General features: G+C 55.7%; 2 protein-coding genes across 2 annotated transcripts in view; one reads left to right on the top strand and one right to left on the bottom strand.

Annotated features, from left to right (window-relative positions):
• The window catches only part of SLC3A2 (solute carrier family 3 member 2), a 10,227-nt gene extending 4,025 nt beyond the window's left edge, over positions 1-6,202 (bottom strand). The window contains 4 exon segments of the mRNA XM_059872300.1: positions 21-57; positions 59-198; positions 3,042-3,516; positions 5,925-6,202. Of these exon segments, the coding sequence (XP_059728283.1) occupies positions 21-57; positions 59-198; positions 3,042-3,516 (652 nt within the window). The 5' untranslated portion in view covers positions 5,925-6,202.
• A 444-nt stretch (positions 6,203-6,646) lies between these two features.
• LOC132341035 (U4/U6.U5 tri-snRNP-associated protein 1-like) lies at positions 6,647-20,923 on the top strand. The gene is made up of 10 exons (XM_059872299.1): positions 6,647-6,991; positions 7,326-7,377; positions 7,605-7,660; positions 9,596-9,722; positions 11,434-11,539; positions 12,323-12,400; positions 12,490-12,589; positions 14,881-15,014; positions 19,453-19,644; positions 20,798-20,923. The coding sequence occupies exons 1-10, from the start codon at positions 6,673-6,675 to the stop codon at positions 20,921-20,923; spliced, it is 1,290 nt and encodes a 429-aa protein (XP_059728282.1). The 5' UTR covers positions 6,647-6,672.
• The last annotated feature ends 569 nt before the right edge of the window (positions 20,924-21,492 follow it).

Here is a 21,492-nt window from a genome sequence, read left to right as displayed (position 1 = left end):
GGGGGACCCCCCCAGCCCACCTTTGTCCTTGGCTGCCTGCAGGAGGGTGCTGAAGTCCCTCGCTGGTGCCCAGGGCTGGGTCCAGCTCCCTCAGGGGGGGGATGAGCTCCTCAGGGGATTTTTGGGGGGCCACAGGGCCCAGCACCAGCCCCCCCACCTGCAGCTTCTCCTTCAGGTACCCCAAATGTTTCACCACACCTGCAAAAAGGGGTGAACCCCAAATCTGACCCGACAGCACAACCCCAAAATCCTCCCAGGAGCCCCCAAAGAGATCCCCAATGTTGCTGGGGACCCCCAAAATCCCACCCTGAGACCCCCAAACCAACCCAGGGGGCCCAAAAAGTCTCCTCAAGGATCCCCAAATCGTCCCAGAATTGGGGGAAAATCCAAAATTCCCAAGATATTGGGGGCTCCCTAAAGCTTTGGAGATCCTGGAACCCCCCTTAAGTAGGGGAGACCCCCCCCAAGAACCCCCCCTGAAGTGGGGGGACCTCCCCAACTGCTGAGTCACTCCCCCCCCCCAAGCCATTTTATGGGGGGGGGGTCCCCAGGCTGACCCTGGGGGGTTTTTTTGGGAATTCCTCCTGGGAATTCACCCCTGACACCTGGTGGGGGGCACTGAAATGAATCCCCACCCCCTCCCCAAATATCCCTGGATTCATTTTGGGGATTTATTAATGGAATCTTCCCCCAGGCTGCCAGGAAACACTCAAATCTTCCTGGGACCCCCTCCCCAATTCCTCAAAAACCTCACAGACCTCCCTAAAACCAGGCTGGAGACTCCCTAAACTCCCCCAACTCACCTCTAGGGACACCCCAAACCCCCCAAAATTCCTCCAGCCATCCTCTATGGGATCCTTCCACCTCTCTGGGGACCCTCTAAACACCCCCAAACCCCCCATGGGACCCCCCCCAAATTCCTCCAGCCATCCTCGGGGATCCTTCCACCCCTCTGGGGACCCTCTAAACACCCCCAAACCCCCCATGGGACCCCCCCAAATTCCTCCAGCCATCCTCTGAGATCCTTCCACCTCTCTGGGGACCCTCTAAACCCCCACAAACCCCCCATGGGACCCCCCCAAATTCCTCCAGCCATCCTCTGAGAGCCTTCCACCCCTCTGGGGACCCTCTAAACACCCCCAAACCCCCCCTGGGACCCCCCAAAATTCCTCTAGCCATCCTCTGGGATTCTCCCACCCCTCTGGGGACCCTCTAAACCCCCACAAACCCCCCATGGGACCCCCCCCAAATTCCTCCAGCCATCCTCTGAGATCCTTCCACCCCTCTGGGGGGACCCTCTAAACCCCCACAAACCCCCCATGGGACCCCCCAAATTCTCCAGCATTCTCGGCTTGTCTCAGCCATCCTCTGAGATCCTTCCACCCCTCTGGGGACCCTCTAAACACCCACAAACCCCCCATGGGACCCCCCAAAATTCCTCCAGCCATCCTCTGGGATCCTTCCACCCCTCTGGGGACCCTCTAAACACCCCCAAACCCCCCATGGGACCCCCCAAAATTCCTCCAGCCATCCTCTGGGATCCTCCCACCTCTCTGGGGACCCTCTAAACACCCCCAAACCCCCCACGGGACCCCCCCCAAATTCCTCCAGCCATCCTCTGAGATCTTTCCACCCCTCTGGGGACCCTCTAAAAACCCCCAAACCCCCCATGGGACCCCCCCAAATTCCTCCAGCCATCCTCTGAGATCCTTCCACCCCTCTGGGGACCCTCTAAACACCCCCAAACCCCCCATGGGACCCCCCCCCAAATTCCTCCAGCCATCCTCTGAGATCCTTCCACCCCTCTGGGGACCCTCTAAACCCCCACAAACCCCCCATGGGACCCCCCAAAATTCCTCTAGCCATCCTCTGGGATCCTCCCACCCCTCTGGGGACCCTCTAAACACCCCCAAACCCGCCATGGGACCCCCCCAAATTCCTCCAGCCATCCTCTGGGATCCTCCCACCCCCAAAAAGGACCCTCTAAACACCCACAAACCCCCCATGGGACCCCCCCAAAATTCCTCCAGCCATCCTCTGAGATCCTTCCACCCCTCTGGGGACCCTCTAAACACCCCCAAACCCCTCATGGGACCCCCCCCAAATTCCTCCAGCCATCCTCTGAGATCCTTCCACCTCTCTGGGGACCCTCTAAACACCCCCAAACCCCCCATGGGACCCCCCCCCAAATTCCTCCAGCCATCCTCTGAGATCCTTCCACCCCTCTGCGGACCCTCTAAACACCCCCAAACCCCCCATGGGACCCCCCCCAAATTCCTCCAGCCATCCTCTGAGATCCTTCCACCTCTCTGGGGACCCTCTAAACACCCCCAAACCCCCCATGGGACCCCCCAAATTCCTCCAGCCATCCTCTGAGATTCTTCCACCCCTCTGGGGACCCTCTAAACCCCCACAAACACCCCATGGGACCCCCCCCAAATTCCTCCAGCCATCCTCGGGGATCCTTCCACCTCTCTGGGGACCCTCTAAACATCCACAAACCCCCCATGGGACCCCCCAAAATTCCTCCAGCCATCCTCTGGGATCCTTCCACCTCTCTGGGGACCCTCTAAACACCCCCAAATCCCCCATGGGACCCCCCAAATTCCTCCAGCCATCCTCTGAGATCCTTCCACCTCTCTGGGGACCCTCTAAACACCCCCAAACCCCCCATGGGACCCCCCAAAATTCCTCCAGCCATCCTCTGGGATACTCCCACCCCTCTGGGGACCCTCTAAACACCCCCAAACCCCCCATGGGACCCCCCAAAATTCCTCCAGCCATCCTCTGAGATCCTTCCACCCCTCTGGGGACCCTCTAAACACCCCCAAACCCCCCATGGGACCCCCCAAAATTCCTCTAGCCATCCTCTGGGATTCTCCCACCCCTCTGGGGACCCTCTAAACCCCCACAAACCCCCCGTGGGACCCCCCCAAATTCCTCCAGCCATCCTCGGGGATTCTTCCACCCCTCTGGGGACCCTCTAAACACCCACAAACCCCCCATGGGACCCCCCCAAAACCCTCTAGACCCCTCCTCACCTTCCAGATTGCCCCCAAAAGCCTTGGGGGGGGCCCTGTAGAGCGCCCCGAGCTCCCACCAGGCTTTGGCAGGCAGGGGCTGGCATCGGGGGGCCTGGGCCACGATGGCAGCAGCAGCCCCCAACATCCCGAGCCAGCCTGCCCAGAAGAGCACGAGCAGCACCAGGCGGGCCCGGGCCCAGAGCGGCGTCCCCGCCTCCCTCAGCAGCTCCTCCTTGCCCAGCCCGGTGAATTTGGGGCTCCCCGAAACCCCCGTGCCCCCTAAAGCCGCCTCCTCCTCTTCCTCGGGGGGGATCTTCATCACCAGCCCGTTCTTCTCGCCGCCCTGCCGCTGCTCCGGGGCTGGGGAGGGGTCGCGGTGGGGAGGGGGAGCCTCAGGGGGCGTCCCCGGCTCCGCCTCGGCCGCGGCCATCGGCTCCTTCTCGGCCTCCAGCGCCGACAGCTCCAGCTCGCGGGGGGGAGACTCGGGATCCATCTGGGGAAAAAGATCCCAAAACCTTCAGGGATCGCCCCAAAACCTCCAGGGAATCACCCCAAAAACCTTCAGGGATCGCCCCAAAAACCTTCAGGGATCGCCCCAAAGCCTTCAGGGATCGTCCCAAAACCTTCAGGGATCGCCTCAAAACCTTCAGGGAATCACCCCAAAAACTTTCAGGGATCGCCCCAAAAACCTTCAGGGATTGCCTCGAAAACCTTCAGGGATCGCCCCAAAGCCTTCAGGGAATCACCCCAAAAACCTTCAGGGAATCGCCCCAAAAACCTTCAGGAATCGCCCCAAAAACCTTCAGGGAATCACCCCAAAATGTTCAGGGATCACCTCAAAACCTTCAGGGGGCGCCCCAAAACCTTCAGGGATCACCTCAAAACCTTCAGGGATCGCCCCAAAACCTTCAGGGATCGCCTCGAAAACCTTCAGGGATCGCCCCAAAGCCTTCAGGGATCACCCCAAAATCCTTCAGGGATCACCCCGAAAACCTTCAGGGATCGCCCCAAAACCTTCAGGGATCGCCTCGAAACCTTCAGGGATCGCCTCGAAAACCTTCAGGGATCGCCCCAAAATCCTTCAGGGATCGCCCCAAAATCCTTCAGGGATCGCCCCAAAAACCTTCAGGGATCGCCCCAAAAACCTTCAGGAATCGCCCCAAAACCTCCAGGGATCGCCTCAAAAGCCTTCAGGGATCGCCCCAAAAACCTTCAGGGAATCGCCCCAAAATGTTCAGGGAATCACCTCAAAACCTCTAGGGATCACTCCGAAAACCCTTCAGGAATCACCCCAAAAACTTTCAGGGAATCACCTCAAAACCTCTAGGGATCGCCCCAAAACCTTCAGGGAATCACCCCAAAATGTTCAGGGATCACCCCAAAATGTTCAGGGATCACCTCAAAACCTCCAGGGATCGCCCCGAAAACCCTTCAGAGATCGCCCCAAAGCCTTCAGGGATCGCCCCAAAAACCTTCAGGGAAGCAGCCCAAAAACCTTCAGGGATCGCCCCAAAAACCTTCAGGGAATCGCCCCAAAACCCTCCAGGGGTCGCCCCAAAATCCTTCAGGGGAATCACCCCCAAAACCTAAAGCAATCGCCCCAAAAACCTTCAGGGAATCACCTCAAAACCTTCAGGAATCACCTCAAAACCTTCAGGAATCGCCCCAAAAACCTTCAGGGAATCACCCCAAAGCCTTCAGGGGTCACCCCAAAAGCTTTCAGGGAATCACCCTAAATGTTCAGGGATCACCTCAAAACCCTTCAGGGATCACCTCAAAAACCTTCAGGAATCACCTCAAAACCTTCAGGGATCGCCCCAAAACGTTCAGGGATCACCTCAAAAACGTTCAGGGATCACCCCGAAAACCCTTCAGGAATCACCCCGAAAACCCTTCAGGAATCACCCCGAAAACCCTTCAGGAATCACCCCGAAAACTTTCAGGGAATCACCTCAAAACCTCTAGGGATCGCCCCAAAAACCTTCAGGGAATCACCCCAAAATGTTCAGGGATCACCTCAAAACCTTCAGGGATCGCCCCAAAAACCTTCAGGGATCGCCCCGAAAACCCTTCAGGGATCGCCTCAAAAACCTTCAGCGAATCACCCCAAAATGTCCAGGGATCACCTCAAAACCCTTCAGGGAATCACCCCCAAAACCTAAAGCGATCGCCCCAAAACGTTCAGGGAATCACCCCAAAACCTCCACGAATCGCCCGAAAACCCTTCAGAGGTCGCCCCAAAATGTTCAGGGATCCCCTCAAAACCTCCAGGGATCGCCCCGAAAACCCTTCAGGGGTCGCCCCCAAAACCTCCAGGGATCGCCCCCAAAACCTCCAGGGACCGCTCCCAAAATGTTCAGAGAATCACCCAAAACTTTCAGGGGTCACCCCAAAAGCTCCAGGGATCACCTCGAAAACCTCCCGAGATGGCCCCAAAAGGCTTTGGGCGGGGTTGAGCTTTCACCCCAAACAGCCTCAAGGGGAATCTCCGAACCCTGACTTTGCCCCCGACTTTGCCCCTGGCATGCAAAGGTTCTTAAAGAGATCCAGGGGTGCCCCCCGAACCCCAAAAACTCCTCAAAATCGTTCTAGAGATCACCCTAGCCACGCTAAAATGTTCTTGTGGGGGTTTTAAGCTCCTCTTGAGTACCCAACACCGCCCCGGGATCCCCAAACCCCTCACAGGACACCCCAAAATCCTTCCAGGCCTCGGGGCCCTGCCCCAGCGCCTCCTTGAACAACCAAACCCGCCCTTGGAGGGGATCTTGAGCACACCCCCGCCCCCCCCGCACACCCAAAGAACCCCCGGGCACCCCGAAATTCTCACGGGGACCCCCAAAGGCTGTTTGTGTCCCCCAGAAATCCCCCCTGGAGCCCGAAGCCCCTCAGGGCGTGGAATACCTCCGCAGAGCCCTCGTGACGAGCGTGGGGGGGGACGCGGCGGCGCCTTTTATATTCCGTGAAACCACGCCCACATCGCGCTGACCACGCCCCCCCCGAAACCGCCTCCCCCGGCGCCGCCGAGGCGCCCGCGCCGGGCGGATCAAAGAGCACGAGGGGAGGGGAGGGGGCCGGAAGCGCCCCGAGGCGAACGGGGCGGGTCAGAGCCCCGAGGGCGCGCTTTGGAGTCGCTGGCTCGCACCGCGGCTCAGCGGGACGCCGGTTATGGGAGTCGTGCCCTTTTCTTTTCTAGGAGGATTCTCGACACCCCCGTCCTTTTCGGGGTCCCCCCCATGCGCCGCCATTTTGCCGCACCCCAAGCAGCCGCCATTTTGGTGTTATTAAAGTCTCTATTCATTTTTTCTGGGCGCCACCATTTTGTTGTGCCCCGGGGGGGGCGCTATTTACGGAGGCCCTCATCGGGCGGCACGCATGGCGTTTCCTCACTGGAAACCGTGTTGGAGGATCGTCGATGCCTCTAACGGAGGTCTCCTGCCCTCTGTGGGGAGATGAGACGGCGCCGCAACCATCGTGCTCATTCTGCCCACCCCCTCGGCCCTCATAATGGTTCATCCCACATTGCCCCTTCAAGTCCCGCCTATTCCTCGACCAATCAGCACCGCGCTCCGCCGGAAGTAGCCGGGCACCGGAAGCGTCTCCATGGCAATCACCGGAAGTTCCGCTCTCCCCCGGAAGTTGCGGCGCAGCCATGGGCGCCTCGAAGAAGCACCGGGACCGCGGCGGGGCCGAGGCGGCCGAGGATGCCCCGGGGGCGGCCGGGACGGGCGGCGGCAGCAGCAGCAGCAGCGCGGGGCGGCCCCGCGAGCACCGCAAGCACCGGCACCGCGGCGGGGAGCGGCGCGGGAAGCGCAGCCGCTCTCGGGGGGAGCGCGGTGGCTCCGGGGGAGGCTCCGGTTCCTCGCGGCGCGGAGGGGCCGAGGAGGCCGGGAGGAGCGGCCATGGCCGGGGGGGCTCCGAGAGCGAGCGGAGAGCTAAGAGGGAGAGGAAGGAGGAGCGGGAGGAACCCGGTGAGGATTTGGGGGGTCCTGGGGGGGTTTGGGGGGGATTTAGGGGTGCATGGAGGGGCTCGGGCGTGCTGGAGGTGATTTTGGGGTGCAATTAATGCGATTTTGGGGGGTTGGGAGGAATTTGGGGTTTTGGGGGGGCAACTTTGGATGAGGGAGACCTCAGAGAGATTTTGGGGGGTTTAAAGGGGATTTTGGGGGTTAAAGGGGATTTTGAGGGTTTAAAGGGGATTTTGGGCTCTCTGGGGTGATGGGGGTGGGGCAGCACCTCGGGGGGTACCAGCGGAGCTCCCCCCACCCTAGTTAATTATTAATAAATTATTAATTATTCCCTCAGCTCCTCCTAAGTCTGCAGCAGGAGAATCCTCCCTGAGCGTGGAAGAAACCAAGTGAGGACCAACCCCCCAAATCCCCCCCAAAATTGGGGTGCCCACCCCATATCCTATCAAATTAGGGTCCCCCCACCTCAAATCCCCTCCAAATTGGGGTTTCCCCCCTCCAAATCCACCAAAATTGGGGTCTCCCCACCCTCAAATCCCCCAAAATTGGGGTCTTTCCACCCCAAAGTTGGGGTCCCCCCACCCCAAACCCCTCCTGAGCCTTTTCCTGTTCCCAGTAAGCTCCGGGCCAAACTGGGACTGAAACCACTGGAGACCAGCACGGCCAAGAAAGGTGAGGGGATATTGGGGGGGGGGTTTGAGGGATTTTGGGGGGTTTGGTGCCAGTTCTCGGTCTGGTTGGTTTTAGGGCTGAGTTTGGGGTGCCCAGGGACTGATTTTGGGGCTGATTCTGGGGCTGGTTTTGAGGTTGATTTCAGCAATTTTGGGGCTGATTCTGGGGCTGGTTTTGAGGTTGATTTCACCAATTTTGGGGCTGATTCTGGGGCTGGTTTTGAGGTTGATTTCACCAATTTTGGGGCTGATTCTGGGGCTGGTTTTGAGGTTGATTTCACCAATTTTGGGGCTGATTCTGGGGCTGGTTTTGAGGTTGATTTCACCAATTTTGGGGCTGATTCTGGGGCTGGTTTTGAGGTTGATTTCACCAATTTTGGGGCTGATTTTTGGGATGACTTTGGGGTGAATTTTGGGGTGGATTTTGAGCTGACTTTGGGCTGACTTTGAGGTTGCTTTCGTGGATTTTTGGGATGGATTTTGGGATGTCCTGGGTCTGATTTTGGGGTGGATTTTAGGCTGATTTTAGGCTGATTTTGAGGTTGATTTCACCGATTTTTCGGGGTGGATTGTGGGATGTCCTGGGTCTGACTTTGGGGCTGATTTTGGGGTGGATTTTGGGGTGAAATTTGGGCTGATTTTGAGATTGATTTCACCGATTTTTGGGGTGGATTGTAGGATGCCCTGGTCTGATTTTGGGGCTGATTTTGGGGTGGATTTTAGGCTGATTTTGGGCTGATTTTGAGGTTGATTTCACCGATTTTTCGGGGTGGATTGTGGGATGTCCTGGGTCTTATTTTGGAGCTGATTTTGGGGTGGATTTTGGGGTGAAATTTGGCCTGATTTTGAGGTTGATTTCACGGATTTTTTGGGGTGGATTGTGGGATGTCCTGGGTCTGATTTTGGAGCCAATTTTGGGGTGAATTTTAGGCTGATTTTGAGGTTGATTTCACGGATTTTTCAGGGTGGATTGTGGGATGCCCTGGGTCTGATTTTGGGGCTGATTTTGGGGATGATTTTGGGGTGAAATTTGGGTTGATTTTGACATTAATTTCACCGATTTTTGGGGTCGATTGTGGGATGCCCTGGGTCTGACTTTGGGGCTGATTCTGGGGTGGATTTTGGGGTGAAATTTGGGCTGATTTTGAGGTTGATTTCACAGATTTTTGGGGTGGATTTTGGGATGCCCGGGTCTGATTTTGGGGTGGATTTTGGGGTGAAATTTGGGTTGATTTTGACATTAATTTCACCGATTTTTGGGGTGGATTGTAGGATGTCCTGGGTCTGATTTTGGAGCCGATTTTGGGGTGGATTTTGGGGTGGATTTTAGGCTGACTTGGGGCTGATTTTGAGGTTGATTTCACTGATTTTTTGGGGTGGATTGTGGGGTGTCCTGGGTCTGACTTTGGGGCTGATTTTGGGGTGGATTTTGGGGTGAAATTTGGGCTGATTTTGAGATTAATTTCACCGATTTTTGGGGTGGATTTTGGGATGCCCGGGTCTGATTTTGGGGCTGATTTTGGGGTGGATTTTAGGCTGACTTTGGGCTGATTTTGAGATTGATTTCACCGATTTTTGGGGTGGATTTTGGGATGCCCTGGTCTGACTTTGGGGCTGACTTTGGGACTGATTTTGGGGCTGATTTTGGGGTGGATTTTAGGTTGACTTTGGGCTGATTTTGAGGTTGCTTTCATGGATTTTTGGGATGGATTTTGGGATGCCCTGGGTTTGACTTTGAGGCTGATTTTGGGGTGGATTTTGGGCTGACTTTGGTCTGATTTGGAGCTGATTTTGGGGTGGGTTTGGAGATGATTTTGGGGTGAAATTTGGGCTGATTTTGAGATTGATTTCACCGATTTTTGGGGCTGATTTTGGGCTGTCCTGGGGCTGATTTTGGGTTGATTTTGGGCTAACTTTGGCCTGTTTTTGGGGGCAGAGGCAGGCACCAAGGAGGACCCGGTGGCAGCCGAGGTGATCAACCCCCTGGCGCTGCGGCAGCGCGAGGAAATCCGCGAGAAGCTGGCGGCGGCCAAGGAGAAACGGCTGCTGAACCAGAAACTGGGGTACGGGAATGGGGGGCTGGGAGGGGGCTTGGGGGGCCTGGGAGGGGGTTTGGGGGGAATTGGGGGGGCTGGGAGGGGATTTGGGGGGGCTGGGATTGGGTTCGGGGGGAATTCGAGGGGTTGGGAGGGGATATGGGGGGAATAGGGGGGGTTGGGAAGGGATTTGGGGAAAATTGGGGGGCTGGGATTTGGTTTGGGGGGGAATAGGGGTGGTTGGGAGGGGGTTTGGGGGGAATTGGGGTGGTTGGGAGGGAATTTGGGGGAGCTGGGATTGGGTTCAGGGGGAATTCGAGGAGCTGGGAGGGGATTTGGGGGGCTGGGATTGGGTTTGGGGGAATTCAGAGGGCTGGGGTTGGGTTTGGGGGGAATTCAGGGGTTTGGGAGGGGATTTGGGGGGAATTGGGGGGGCTGGGAGGGGATTTGGGGGGGCTGGGATTGGGTTTGGGGGGAATTTGGGGGGCTGGGATTGGGTTTGGGGGGAATTCAGGGGTTTGGGAGGGGATTTGGGGAAAATTGGGGGGCTGGGATTGGGTTTGAGGGGAATTCAGGGGGTTGGGAGGGGGTTTGGGAGGAATTGGGGTGGTTGGGAGGGGATTTGGGGGGAAATAGGGGTGGTTGGGATTGGGTTTGGGGGGAATTGGGGTGGTTGGGAGGGAATTTGGGGGAGCTGGGATTGGGTTCAGGGGGAATTCGAGGAGCTGGGAGGGGATTTGGGGGGGCTGGGATTGGGTTTGGGGGAATTCAGAGGGCTGGGGTTGGGTTTGGGGGGAATTCAGGGGTTTGGGAGGGGATTTGGGGGGAATTGGGGGGGCTGGGAGGGGATTTGGGGGGGCTGGGATTGGGTTTGGGGGGAATTTGGGGGGCTGGGATTGGGTTTGAGGGGAATTCAGGGGTTTGGGAGGGGGTTTGGGGGGAATTGGGGGGCTGGGAGGGGATTTGGGTGGGAATTGGGGGGGCTGAGAGGGGATTGGGGGGGGCTGGGATTGGGTTTGGGGGGAATTCGAGGAGCTGGGAGGGAATTTGGGGGGGCTGGGATTGGGTTTGGGGGGAATTCGAGGAGCTGGGAGGGGATTTGGGGGGGCTGGGATTGGGTTTGGGGGGAATTTGGGGGGTTTGGGGGGAATTGGGGTGGTTGGGAGGGGGTTTGGGAGTGTTTGAGGAGGGTTTGGGGGATTTTTGGGGAGCTGGGAGGGGGTTTGGGGGTGTCTGGGGAGGAATTGGGAGGCTGGGAGGGTGTTTTGGGGGGGTTGAGGGATTTGGGAGGGGTTTAAGGGGGGTTTGGGGGTGTCTGGGGAGGAATTGAGGGGCTGGGAGGGGATTTGGTGATGGATTGAAGGGTTTGGGGGCTGTTTATGGCATTTTAGGGGGGATTTGGGGGATTCCAGGGGGGTTTGGGGAGCATTTGGGGGAATTTGAGGGTGCTGGGGGTGGATTTGAGGTTCTCAGGGAAAATTTTGGAGGGACCAGGATTGGATTTTGGGGCAGATAAAAGATTTGAGGAGAGTTGATAAAAATTTTGGGAGGATCTGAGAGAGAATTTTGAGGCGTAGAAAAAATTTTAAGGATATTTTCTTAAAAAAACCTTTAGGGATATTAAGAAAAATTTGGGATTTTTGGAAAGCTGAGAAAATCCAGGAGGATTTGGGGGTTCAAGGCTGATTTGAGACAATTGTGGGGACCCCAAAAAATCTTTTTTTTGGCCCCAAAAAAGGAAGGTGAAGACGCTGGGGGAGGAGGAGCCCTGGCTGGACGACGCGGCCGCGTGGATCGAGCGCAGCCGGGCGCTGCAGAGGGAGAAGGAGCTGGCAGAGAAAAGGGTGGGAAGGGACCCCCAAAATCCCAAAAAATCCCCAAATCCCAGAAAACCCCAAACCCCCCCCGGATTTCAGTCCAAACCTGGTGTTTTTACCCCAATTTTTAGCAATTTTACAGCAACAATTTGGATTTTTAGAGGATTTTTTTTCAGGGTTTTTCCCACTTAAAATCCTGATTTTTTTCCCCTGGATTTTGGGAATTCTGGATTTTCTTGGAATTCAAGTTAAATTTTAACGTTTTCAGTTAAAAATTCCCTAAAGATAAAAGATTTTGGGAGTTAAATCTTTCTTCTGAAACAAAGTTTTGGGTTAAAATGGGGAATTTGAAGGGTAGAATTTAAATTTCATCCCAATTTTTAGGAATTTTAAGCCTCGGTGGGATGTTTAGGGTTATTCCCACAAAACACCCCAAAAAAAAGAGATTTTGAACTTTCAAATTTTTCAGTTTTTGCAGTGAATTTTTCAAACGCGGTGCTAAAATCGCAGATTTTGTCCCCAAAATTTTGCTCCCACCTCAATTTTCAGGGATTTTGGGATCACCTAAAGATAAAATCCAATTTTTAGGAGGATCCCTAAAAAAATTCTATTAAAACTCAACAATTTGGGAGCGTTTCCCTTCTGTTTGTTGGCGGGTTTTGAACCAAAAATGGGAATTTTGGGGTCATTTTTTCCCCTGTTGACAAATTCCTACGTTCCTGTTCTTCTGGGATGGGGCTGGGGGTGTCCCCCGGTGTCCCCTGGTGTCCCCCGATGTCCCCAAACTGGTGTCACTGGGGGGGTTTGCAGGCCAAGCTGCTGGAGGAGATGGACCAGGAGTTCGGCGTCAGCCCCTTGGTGGAGGAGGAGTTCCAGCGGCGCCGGAGGGTGAGGGACACTGGGGACAGCTTGGGGACAGCTTGGGGACATTGGGGACAGCTTGGGGACAGGCAGTGACCCCCCCTGTGTCCCCCCAGGAGCGTTACAGCGCCCGGGACCTGCAGGGGCTGACGGTGGAGCACGACCCGGCCTCGATCCCCGAGGGACAAACGCTGGTGCTGACCCTGAAGGACAGGGGTCAGTGGGGACATCGGGGACAGTGGGGACAGTGGGGTGGCACAGGGACATCGGGGTCAGTGGGGACATCGGGGACACTGGGGACAGTGGGGTGGCACAGGGACATTGGGGTCAGTGGGGACACTGGGGACAGTGGGGACACTGGGGACATTGGGGTCAGTGGGGACATTGGGGTCAGTGGGGACATCGGGGACAGTGGGGTGGCACAGGGACATTGGGGTCAGTGGGGACATTGGGGACACTGGGGACAGGGGGGTGGCACAGGGACATGGGGGTCAGTGGGGACATCGGGGACAGTGGGGACATTGGGGTCAGTGGGGACATTGGGGTCAGTGGGGACATTGGGGACACTGGGGACAGTGGGGTGGCAAGGGGACATTGGGGTCAGTGGGGACATGGGGGACAGTGGGGTGGCACAGGGACATTGGGGTCAGTGGGGACATTGGGGACAGTGGGGTGGCACAGGGACATTGGGGTCAGTGGGGACATTGGGGACAGTGGGGTGGCACAGGGACATTGGGGTCAGTGGGGACATTGGGGACAGTGGGGTGGCACAAGGACATTGGGGTCAGTGGGGACATTGGGGACAGTGGGGACACTGGGGACATTGGGGTCAGTGGGGACATCGGGGACAGTGGGGACACTGGGGACATTGGGGTCAGTGGGGTCATTGGGGTCAGTGGGGACACTGGGGACAATGGGGTCAGTGGGGGCATTGGGGACATTGGGGACACTGGGGACATTGGGGTCAGTGGGGACATCGGGGACAGTGGGGTGGCACAGGGACATTGGGGTCAGTGGGGACATTGGGGACACTGGGGACATTGGGGTGACACAAGGACAGTGGGGTCAGTGGGGACAGCGGGGACACTGGGGACAGTGGGGTGGCACAGGGACATTGGGGTCAGTGGGGACATTGGGGACACTGGGGACATTGGGGTGGCACAAGGACATTGGGGTCAGTGGGGACATCGGGGACATTGGGGACAGTGGGGTGGCACAGGGACATTGGGGTCAGTGGGGACATTGGGGACAGTGGGGACATTGGGGACATCAGGGGCAGTGGTGACATTGGGGTGGCACAGGAACAGACCCTGGTGCTGACCTTCAAGGACAGGGGTCAGTGGGGACATCAGGGACATTGGGGTGGCACAGGGACAGTGGGGACATTGGGGACAGTGGGGTGGCAGGGGGACAAGGGTCAGTGGGGACATGGTGGGGACAGGACTGTCCCCAAGGGCCATGGGGAGGGCACATGGGGTGTGGGGTGTCTTGTCCTTGTCCAAGATGTCCTCTCACTGTCCCCTTTGTCTCTCCTCTGTCACCCCCCTGTGTCCGCTGTCCCCTCCTTTCCTGTGTCCTTGTGCTGTCCCTGCTGTCCCCTGGCCATGTCCTCTGGCTGTCCCTGTGTTGTCCCCTGTCCCTGACCCTGTTTCTGCTGTCCCCTGGCTGTCCCCTGGCTGTCCCTGTCCCCTCACTGTCCCCTGGCTGTCGCTGTCCCCTCACTGTCCCCTGGCTGTCCCTGTCCCTGTCCCCTCACTGTCCCCTGGCTGTCCCTGTCCCCTGGCTGTCCCTATCCCCTGGCTGTCCCCTGGCTGTCCCCTGGCTGTCCCTGTCCCCTGGCTGTCCCTGTCCCCTGGCTGTCCCCTGGCTGTCCCTGTCCCCTGGCTGTCCCCTCTCCCCTGGCTATCCCCTGGCTGTCCCTGTCCCCTCGCTGTCCCCTGGCTGTCCCCTGGCTGTCGCTGTCCCCTCACTGTCCCCTGGCTGTCGCTGTCCCCTCACTGTCCCCTGGCTGTCCCTGTCCCTGTCCCCTCACTGTCCCCTGGCTGTCCCTGTCCCCTGGCTGTCCCTATCCCCTGGCTGTCCCCTGGCTGTCCCCTGGCTGTCCCTGTCCCCTGGCTGTCCCTGTCCCCTGGCTGTCCCCTGGCTGTCCCTGTCCCCTCGCTGTCCCCGTCCCCTGGCTGTCCCCTGGCTGTCCCTGTCCCCTGGCTGGCCCTGTCCCCTGGCTGTGGCTGTCCCCTGTCCCCTGGCTGTCCCCTGGCTGTCCCTGTCCCCTGGCTGTCCCCTGTCCCCTGGCTGTGGCTGTCCCCTGTCCCCTGGCTGTCCCCTGTCCCCTGGCTGTGGCTGTCCCCTGTCCCCTGGCTGTCCCTGTCCCCTGGCTGTGGCTGTCCCCTGTCCCCTGGCTGTCCCCTGGCTGTCCCCTGGCTGTCCCTGTCCCCTGGCTGTCCCCTGTCCCCTGGCTGTCCCCTGGCTGTCCCCTGGCTGTCCCCTGCTGTCCCCCGTGTCCCCAGGGGTGCTGGAGGGCGGTGAGGACGTGCTGGAGCAGGTGGCGCTGGCGGCGGCGGCGCGGGCGCAGGAGGAGCAGGAGCTGCGGCGCCGCCGCCCCAACTACGACCCCTACGGCGAGCAGGAGCCCGGCCCGCAGGTACCTGTCGCGACATATCGCGATAGATCCCCGCGTATCGCGGCGTCCTATCGCGAGATGGCGCTGCCCATCGCGACGTGTTGCGACGTGACGTACGGCGCGTGGCGTTACGGGCGTGCGTCACGTTGTATATCGCGATATAGGTCACGGAGTGCCGTGTATCGTGATATAGCACGGGTTATCGAGTGCTGTATATCGCGATATATCAGGGGTTACGGAGCGTCGTTTATTGCGATATATCATGGGTTATCGCGCTGTATATCACAGGTTATTGAGTGCTGTATATCGTGACATATCACAGGTTATTGAGCATTGTGTATTGCGATACATCACAGGTTATTGAGTGCTCTATATCGTGATATATCGTGGGTTATCGCGCTGTATATCACAGGTTATTGAGTGCTGTATATCGCGATATATCACGGGTTATTGAGCACTGTATATCGCGATATATCACAGGTTATTGAGTGCTGTATATCGCGACATATCACAGGTTATTGAGCATTGTGTATTGCGATACATCACAGGTTATTGAGCATTGAATATCGTGATATATCATAGGTTATCGCGCTGTATATCACAGGTTATGGAGTGCTCTATATCACGATATATCAGGGGTTAATGAGCATTGTATATCACGATATATCATGGGTTATCGTAGTGTATATCACAGGTTATCAAGTGCTCTATATCGCGATATATCAGGGGTTACGGAGCGTCGTTTATTGCGATACATCACGGGTTATTGAGCATTGCATATCGTTATATATCGTGGGTTGTCGTGCTGTATATCACAGGTTATCGAGTGCTGTATATCGCGATATATCGTGGGTTATTGAGCGTTGCATATCGTGATACATCGCAGGTTATCACACTGTATATCACAGGTTATGGAGTGCTGTATATCGCGATATATCACAGGTTACGGAGCGTCGTTTATTGCGATACCTCACGGGTTATTGAGCGTTGCATATCGTGATATATCGTGGGTTGTCGCGCTGTATATCACAGGTTATCGAGTGCTGTATATCGCGATATATCAGGGGTTATTGAGCGTCGTTTATTGCGATATATCACGGGTTATTGAGCATTGTATATCGTGATATATCGTGGGTTGTCGCGCTGTATATCACAGGTTATCGAGTGCTGTATATCGCGATATATCACGGGTTATTGAGCATTGTGTATTGCGATACATCACAGGTTATTGAGCGTTGTATATCGTGATATATCGTGGGTTGTCGCGCAGTATATCTCAGGTTATCGAGTGCTGTATATCGCGATATATCACGGGTTATTGAGCGTTGTATATCGTGATATATCGTGGGTTGTCGAGCGTTGTGTATTGCGATACGTTACAGGTTATCGAGTGCTGTATGTCGTGATACGTCACAGGTTAGCAAGCCTTGTATATCGCGATATATCACGGGTTATTGAGCATTGTATATCATGATATATCGTGGGTTATTGAGCATTGTGTGTCGTGATATATCATGGGTCATCACGCTGCGTATCACAGGTTATTGAGTGCTGTATATCGCGATATATCACGGCTTACTGAGCATTGTGTATTGCAGTACGTCACAGGCTATTGAGCATTGAATATCGTGATATATCATGGGTTATCGCGCTGTATATCGCAGGTGACTGAGTGCTGTATATCGCGATACATCACGGGTTATTGAGCGTTGTATATCGTGATATATCATGGGTTATCGCGCTGTATATCACAGGTTATCGAGTGCTGTATATCGCGATATATCGCGGGTTATTGAGCATTGTGTATTGCGATACATCACAGGTTATTGAGTGCTCTATATCGTGATATATCGTGGGTTATCGCGCTGTATATCACAGGTTATTGAGCGCTGTATATCGCGATATATCACAGGTTATTGAGCATTGTGTATTGCGATACATCACAGGTTATTGAGTGCTCTATATCGTGATATATCGTGGGTTATCGCGCTGTATATCACAGGTTATTGAGCGCTGTATATCGCGATATATCACAGGTTATTGAGCATTGTGTATTGCGATACATCACAGGTTATTGAGTGCTCTATATCGCAATATATCGTGGGTTATTGTGCTGTATATCACAGGTTATTGAGTGCTGTATATCGTGATATATCACGGGTTATTGAGCACTGTATATCGCGATATATCACGGGCAATTGAGCATTGTATATCGTGATATATCGTGGGTTATTGCGCTGTATATCACGGGTTATTGAGTGCTATATATCACGATATATCACGGGTTATTGAGCATTGTGTATTGCAGTACGTCCCAGGTTATTGAGCGTTGCGTATCGTGATATATCGTGGGTTATGGCGCTCTATATCACAGGTGATTGAGTGCTGTATATCGCGATATATCATGGGTTATTGAGTGCTGTATATCGTGATATATCATGGGTTATCGCGCTGTATATCACAGGTTGTTGAGTGCTGTATATCGCAATATATCATGGGTTATCAAGCCTTGTATATTGTGATATATCACAGGTTATTGAGCATTGTATATCGTGATATATCATAGGTTATCGCGCTGTATATCGCAGGTTATTGAGTGCTGTATATCACGATACATCACAGGTTATTGAGCCTTGTATATCGTGATATATCATAGGTTATCGCGCTGTATATCGCAGGTTATTGAGTGCTGTATATCGCGATATATCACGGGTTATTGAGCGTTGTATATCGTGGGTTATCGCACTGTATATCACAGGTTGTTGAGTGCTGTATATCGCGATATATCACAGGTTATCGAGCACTGTATATCGCGATATATCACGGGTTATCGAGCACTGTATATCGCGATATATCATGGGTTATCGCGCTGTATATCACAGGTTGTTGAGTGTTCTATATCGCGATATATCACAGGTTATCGAGCACTGTATATCGCGATATATCGTGGGTTATCGAGCACTGTATATCGCGATATATCATGGGTTATCGCGCTGTATATCACAGGTGACTGAGTCCTGTATATCGCGATATATCACAGGTTATCGAGTGCTGTATATCGCGATATATCACAGGCCACTCAGCCCTGTGCATTGTGACGTAGATCCATCCGCTCACTGAATCCTGACGCATCGTGGAACCCTGATATCGTGATATCCAGCCCTGAATATCACGATATTTCACGGGGCTCTGAGTGCTGTGCGTCGCGATACATCGCGGACTGTCGCAGCCCCTATATCGTGATATACCGCAGGTTGTCGCAGCCCGTGTATCGCTGACACGCTGTGCATCTCCTGACAGGCTGTTTCATATCGCGATATATCACAGGCTCCTGTGCTTTCTGTACCCATCTCACGTTACATCGCGATATATCGGCCGCTATCGCGATATACCACTCAGTATTGCAGTGTGTACCAGTTGATGCTGCAGTACGCTGGCAGGTATCGCGATATATTAATTGGTGTTGCAATGTGCCAGTCCACGTCGCGATATATCAGCCGATATCGCGATATACCACTCAGTATTGCAGTGTCCTAGTTGGTAGTGCAGTACGCTGGCAGGTATCGCGATATATCAATTGGTGTTGCGATGTACCAGTCAGAGTCGCGATATATTAGCCACTATCGCGATATATGGCTCAGTATTGCAGTGTACCAGTTGATATCGCAGTGTGCTGGCAGGTATCGCGATATATCCATTGGTGTTGCGATGTGCCAGTCCGAGTTGCGATATACCAGCCACTATCGCTCAGTATGCTGGCAGGTATCGCGATATATCAATTGATTTTGTGATGTGCTGCTCAGAGTCGCGATATATCAGCCGATATCGCGATATACGGCTCAGTATTGCAGTGTACCAGTTGATGTTGCAGTACGCTGTCAGGTATCGCGATATATCAATTGACGTTGCGATATGCCAGTCCGAGTCGCGATATATCAGCCGATATCGCGATATACTGGCGGATATCGCGATATATCACCTGACATCGTCATATCCTGGTCGTCGTTGCGATAGATTAGTCCGTATTGCTGTTTGCGGTGGATTATCGCGATACAGCGGTCGGCGTTGCGATAACGTCAGTCCGCGTTGTGATATATCAGCTGATATCGAGATATGTCCGTCAGTATCGCGATATACCAGTCGGCGTCGCGACATATCAAGGGATATTGCAGTATACTGGTCGGTAGGGTGATAAGTCACTCGGTATCGTGACATATCGCGATATACCAGTCCATATCGCAATATGTCGTGATGTGTCGCTCGATATCGGAACGTATGGCGATACACCAGTCAGTATCGCGACGCTCCGCTTGATATCGCGATACGCTGCTCGATACGGTGCTATATCATAACCTACCAGTCAGTATCGCGATATATTAATTGATATCGTAGTACACTGGTCGGTATCGCAATACGTTGCTCCATATCGCGATATCTCCCCCCCCCCATCTCCCCGCAGGCGGCGCCGGCGCTGCTGCCGCAGTACGACGAGCCGGGGCCACGCCCCTCGTTCCGCCTGGGCCCGGGGGGGACGCAGGATGTGGGCGGGGACCCCCGGCCCGGGCCCCTCCCCCCGCCAGGCCCCGCCCCCCAGAGCCTGGAGCTGCCCCTCCCCCGCCTGGCCAGCGAGTACCTGAGCGCCGAGGAGATGGTGAGGGGGGGGAGGGGGTCATTGGGGGGGATTTGGGGAGATTTTGGGGGGGATTTGGGGTCATTGGGGGGGATCTGGGGTCATTTGGGGAGATTTTGGGGGGATTTGGGGTCATTGGGGGGGATTTGGGGTCATTGGGGGGGAATTTTGGGGATTTTGGGGGGGATTTGGGGTCATTGGGGGAGATTCTGGGGGGATTTGGGGTCATTGGGGGGAATTTTGGGGGAGATTTTGGGGTCATTGGGGAGATTTGGGAGGGGTTTGGGGTCATTTGGGACATTTTGGGGGCGATTTTGGGGGAATTTGGGGTCATTGGGGGGGATTTGGGGAGATTTTGGGGGGGATTTGGGGTCATTGGGGGGAATTTTGGGGGAGATTTGGGGTCATTGGGGAGATTTGGGAGGGGTTTGGGGTCGTTTGGGACATTTTGGGGGAGATTTTGGGGGGATTTGGGGTCATTGGGGGGAATTTTGGGGGGATTTGGGGTCATTGGGGGAGATTTTGAGGGGGATTTGGGGTCATTTGGGACATTTTGGGCGAGATTTTGGGGGGATTTGGGGGGTATTTGGGGACATTGGGGGGGATTTTGGGGGTATTTGGGGTCATTGGGGGGATTTGGGGGTCATTGGGGGAGATTTTGGGGTCTGTGGGGAGGGAATTGGGGTGATTTGGGGGTCCTGAGGAGGATTTTGGGGTGATTTTGGGGTCCTGCGGAGGCTTTTGGGGTGATTTGGGGTGATTTTGGGGTCCTGAGGAGGATTTTGGGTTGATTCTTGGTGATTTTGGGGTCCTGCGGAGGATTTTGGGGTGATTTTGGGTGATTTTGGGGTCCTGAGGAGGATTTTGGGTTGATTCTTGGTGATTTTGGGGTCCTGAGGAGGATTTTGGGGTGATTTGGGGTGATTTTGGGGTCCTGAGGAGGATTTTGGGGTGATTTGGGGTGATTTTGGGGTCCTGAGGAGGATTTGGAGGTCCTGAGGAGGATTTTGGGTTGATTTTGGGGTCCTGAGGAGGCTTTTGGGGTGATTTGGGGTGATTTGGGGGTCCTGAGGAGGCTTTTGGGGTGATTTGGGGTGATTTTGGGGTCCTGAGGAGGCTTTTGGGGTGATTTTGGGGTCCTGAGAAGGATTTTGGGGTGATTTGGGGGTGGCAGGCGGTGACGTTCCGCAAGACGCGGCGCCGCGTGCGGAAGCTGCGCAGGAAGGAGAAGCCCCTGAGGGCCGACGACCTCCTGGCCACGGCCCCGGGGGACACCCAGGGTGACTTCGGCTCCAGGTAGGGCTGGGGGCAAAGCTGGGGGGGTCCCAGGGGGGTCCTGGGGGTGTGGGGAGGGTCCTACAAGGGTTAGGGTGGGGATTTGGGGGGTCCTGGGGGGGAATTTGAGGGATCCTGGGGGGGGATTTGGGGGTCCTGGGGGAGTTCTGGGGAGTTCTGGGGGGGTCCTGGGGGTGTGGGGAGGGTCCTGAAGGGCTGGGAGGGGGATTTGAGGGGTCCTGGGGAGGATTTGGGGGGTCCTGGGGGTGTGGGGAGGGTCCTAAAAGGGTTAGGGGGGGATTTGGGGGATCCAAAGAGGTTGGGGAGGGGTCCTGGAGAGGATTTGGGGATCCTGGGGGGCACTTGGGGGGTCCTGGGGGAGGGTCCTGGGGGTGTGGGGAGGGTCCTGAAGGGCTGGGAGGGGGATTTGAGGGGTCCTGGGGGGGCTTTAGGGGTCCTGAGAGGGTCATGGGGGTATGGGGAGGGTCCTACAAGGGTTAGGGGGGGGATTTGGGGGGTCCTGGGGGAGTTTTGGGGAGTTCTGGGGGGTCCTGGGGGTGAGGGGAGGGTCCTGAAGGGCTGGGAGGGGGATTT

The sequence above is a fragment of the Haemorhous mexicanus genome, chromosome 35, assembly GCF_027477595.1.
Source record: "Haemorhous mexicanus isolate bHaeMex1 chromosome 35, bHaeMex1.pri, whole genome shotgun sequence".
Lineage (NCBI taxonomy): Eukaryota > Metazoa > Chordata > Aves > Passeriformes > Fringillidae > Haemorhous > Haemorhous mexicanus.
The sequence above is the reverse complement of the archived record's forward strand: the minus strand, read 5'-3'. Positions and strand labels throughout refer to the sequence as shown.

Bases quoted from the DNA above. Each gene is read 5' to 3' on its own strand.
- LOC132341035 (XM_059872299.1), top strand. From the start codon at position 6,673: ATGGGCGCCTCGAAGAAGCACCGGGACCGCGGCGGGGCCGAGGCGGCC. The intron at 7,661-9,595 runs GTGAGGGGATAT...TTTTGGGGGCAG, and splicing joins GACCAGCACGGCCAAGAAAG to AGGCAGGCACCAAGGAGGAC. The intron at 12,590-14,880 runs GTCAGTGGGGAC...CCGTGTCCCCAG, and splicing joins GCTGACCCTGAAGGACAGGG to GGGTGCTGGAGGGCGGTGAG.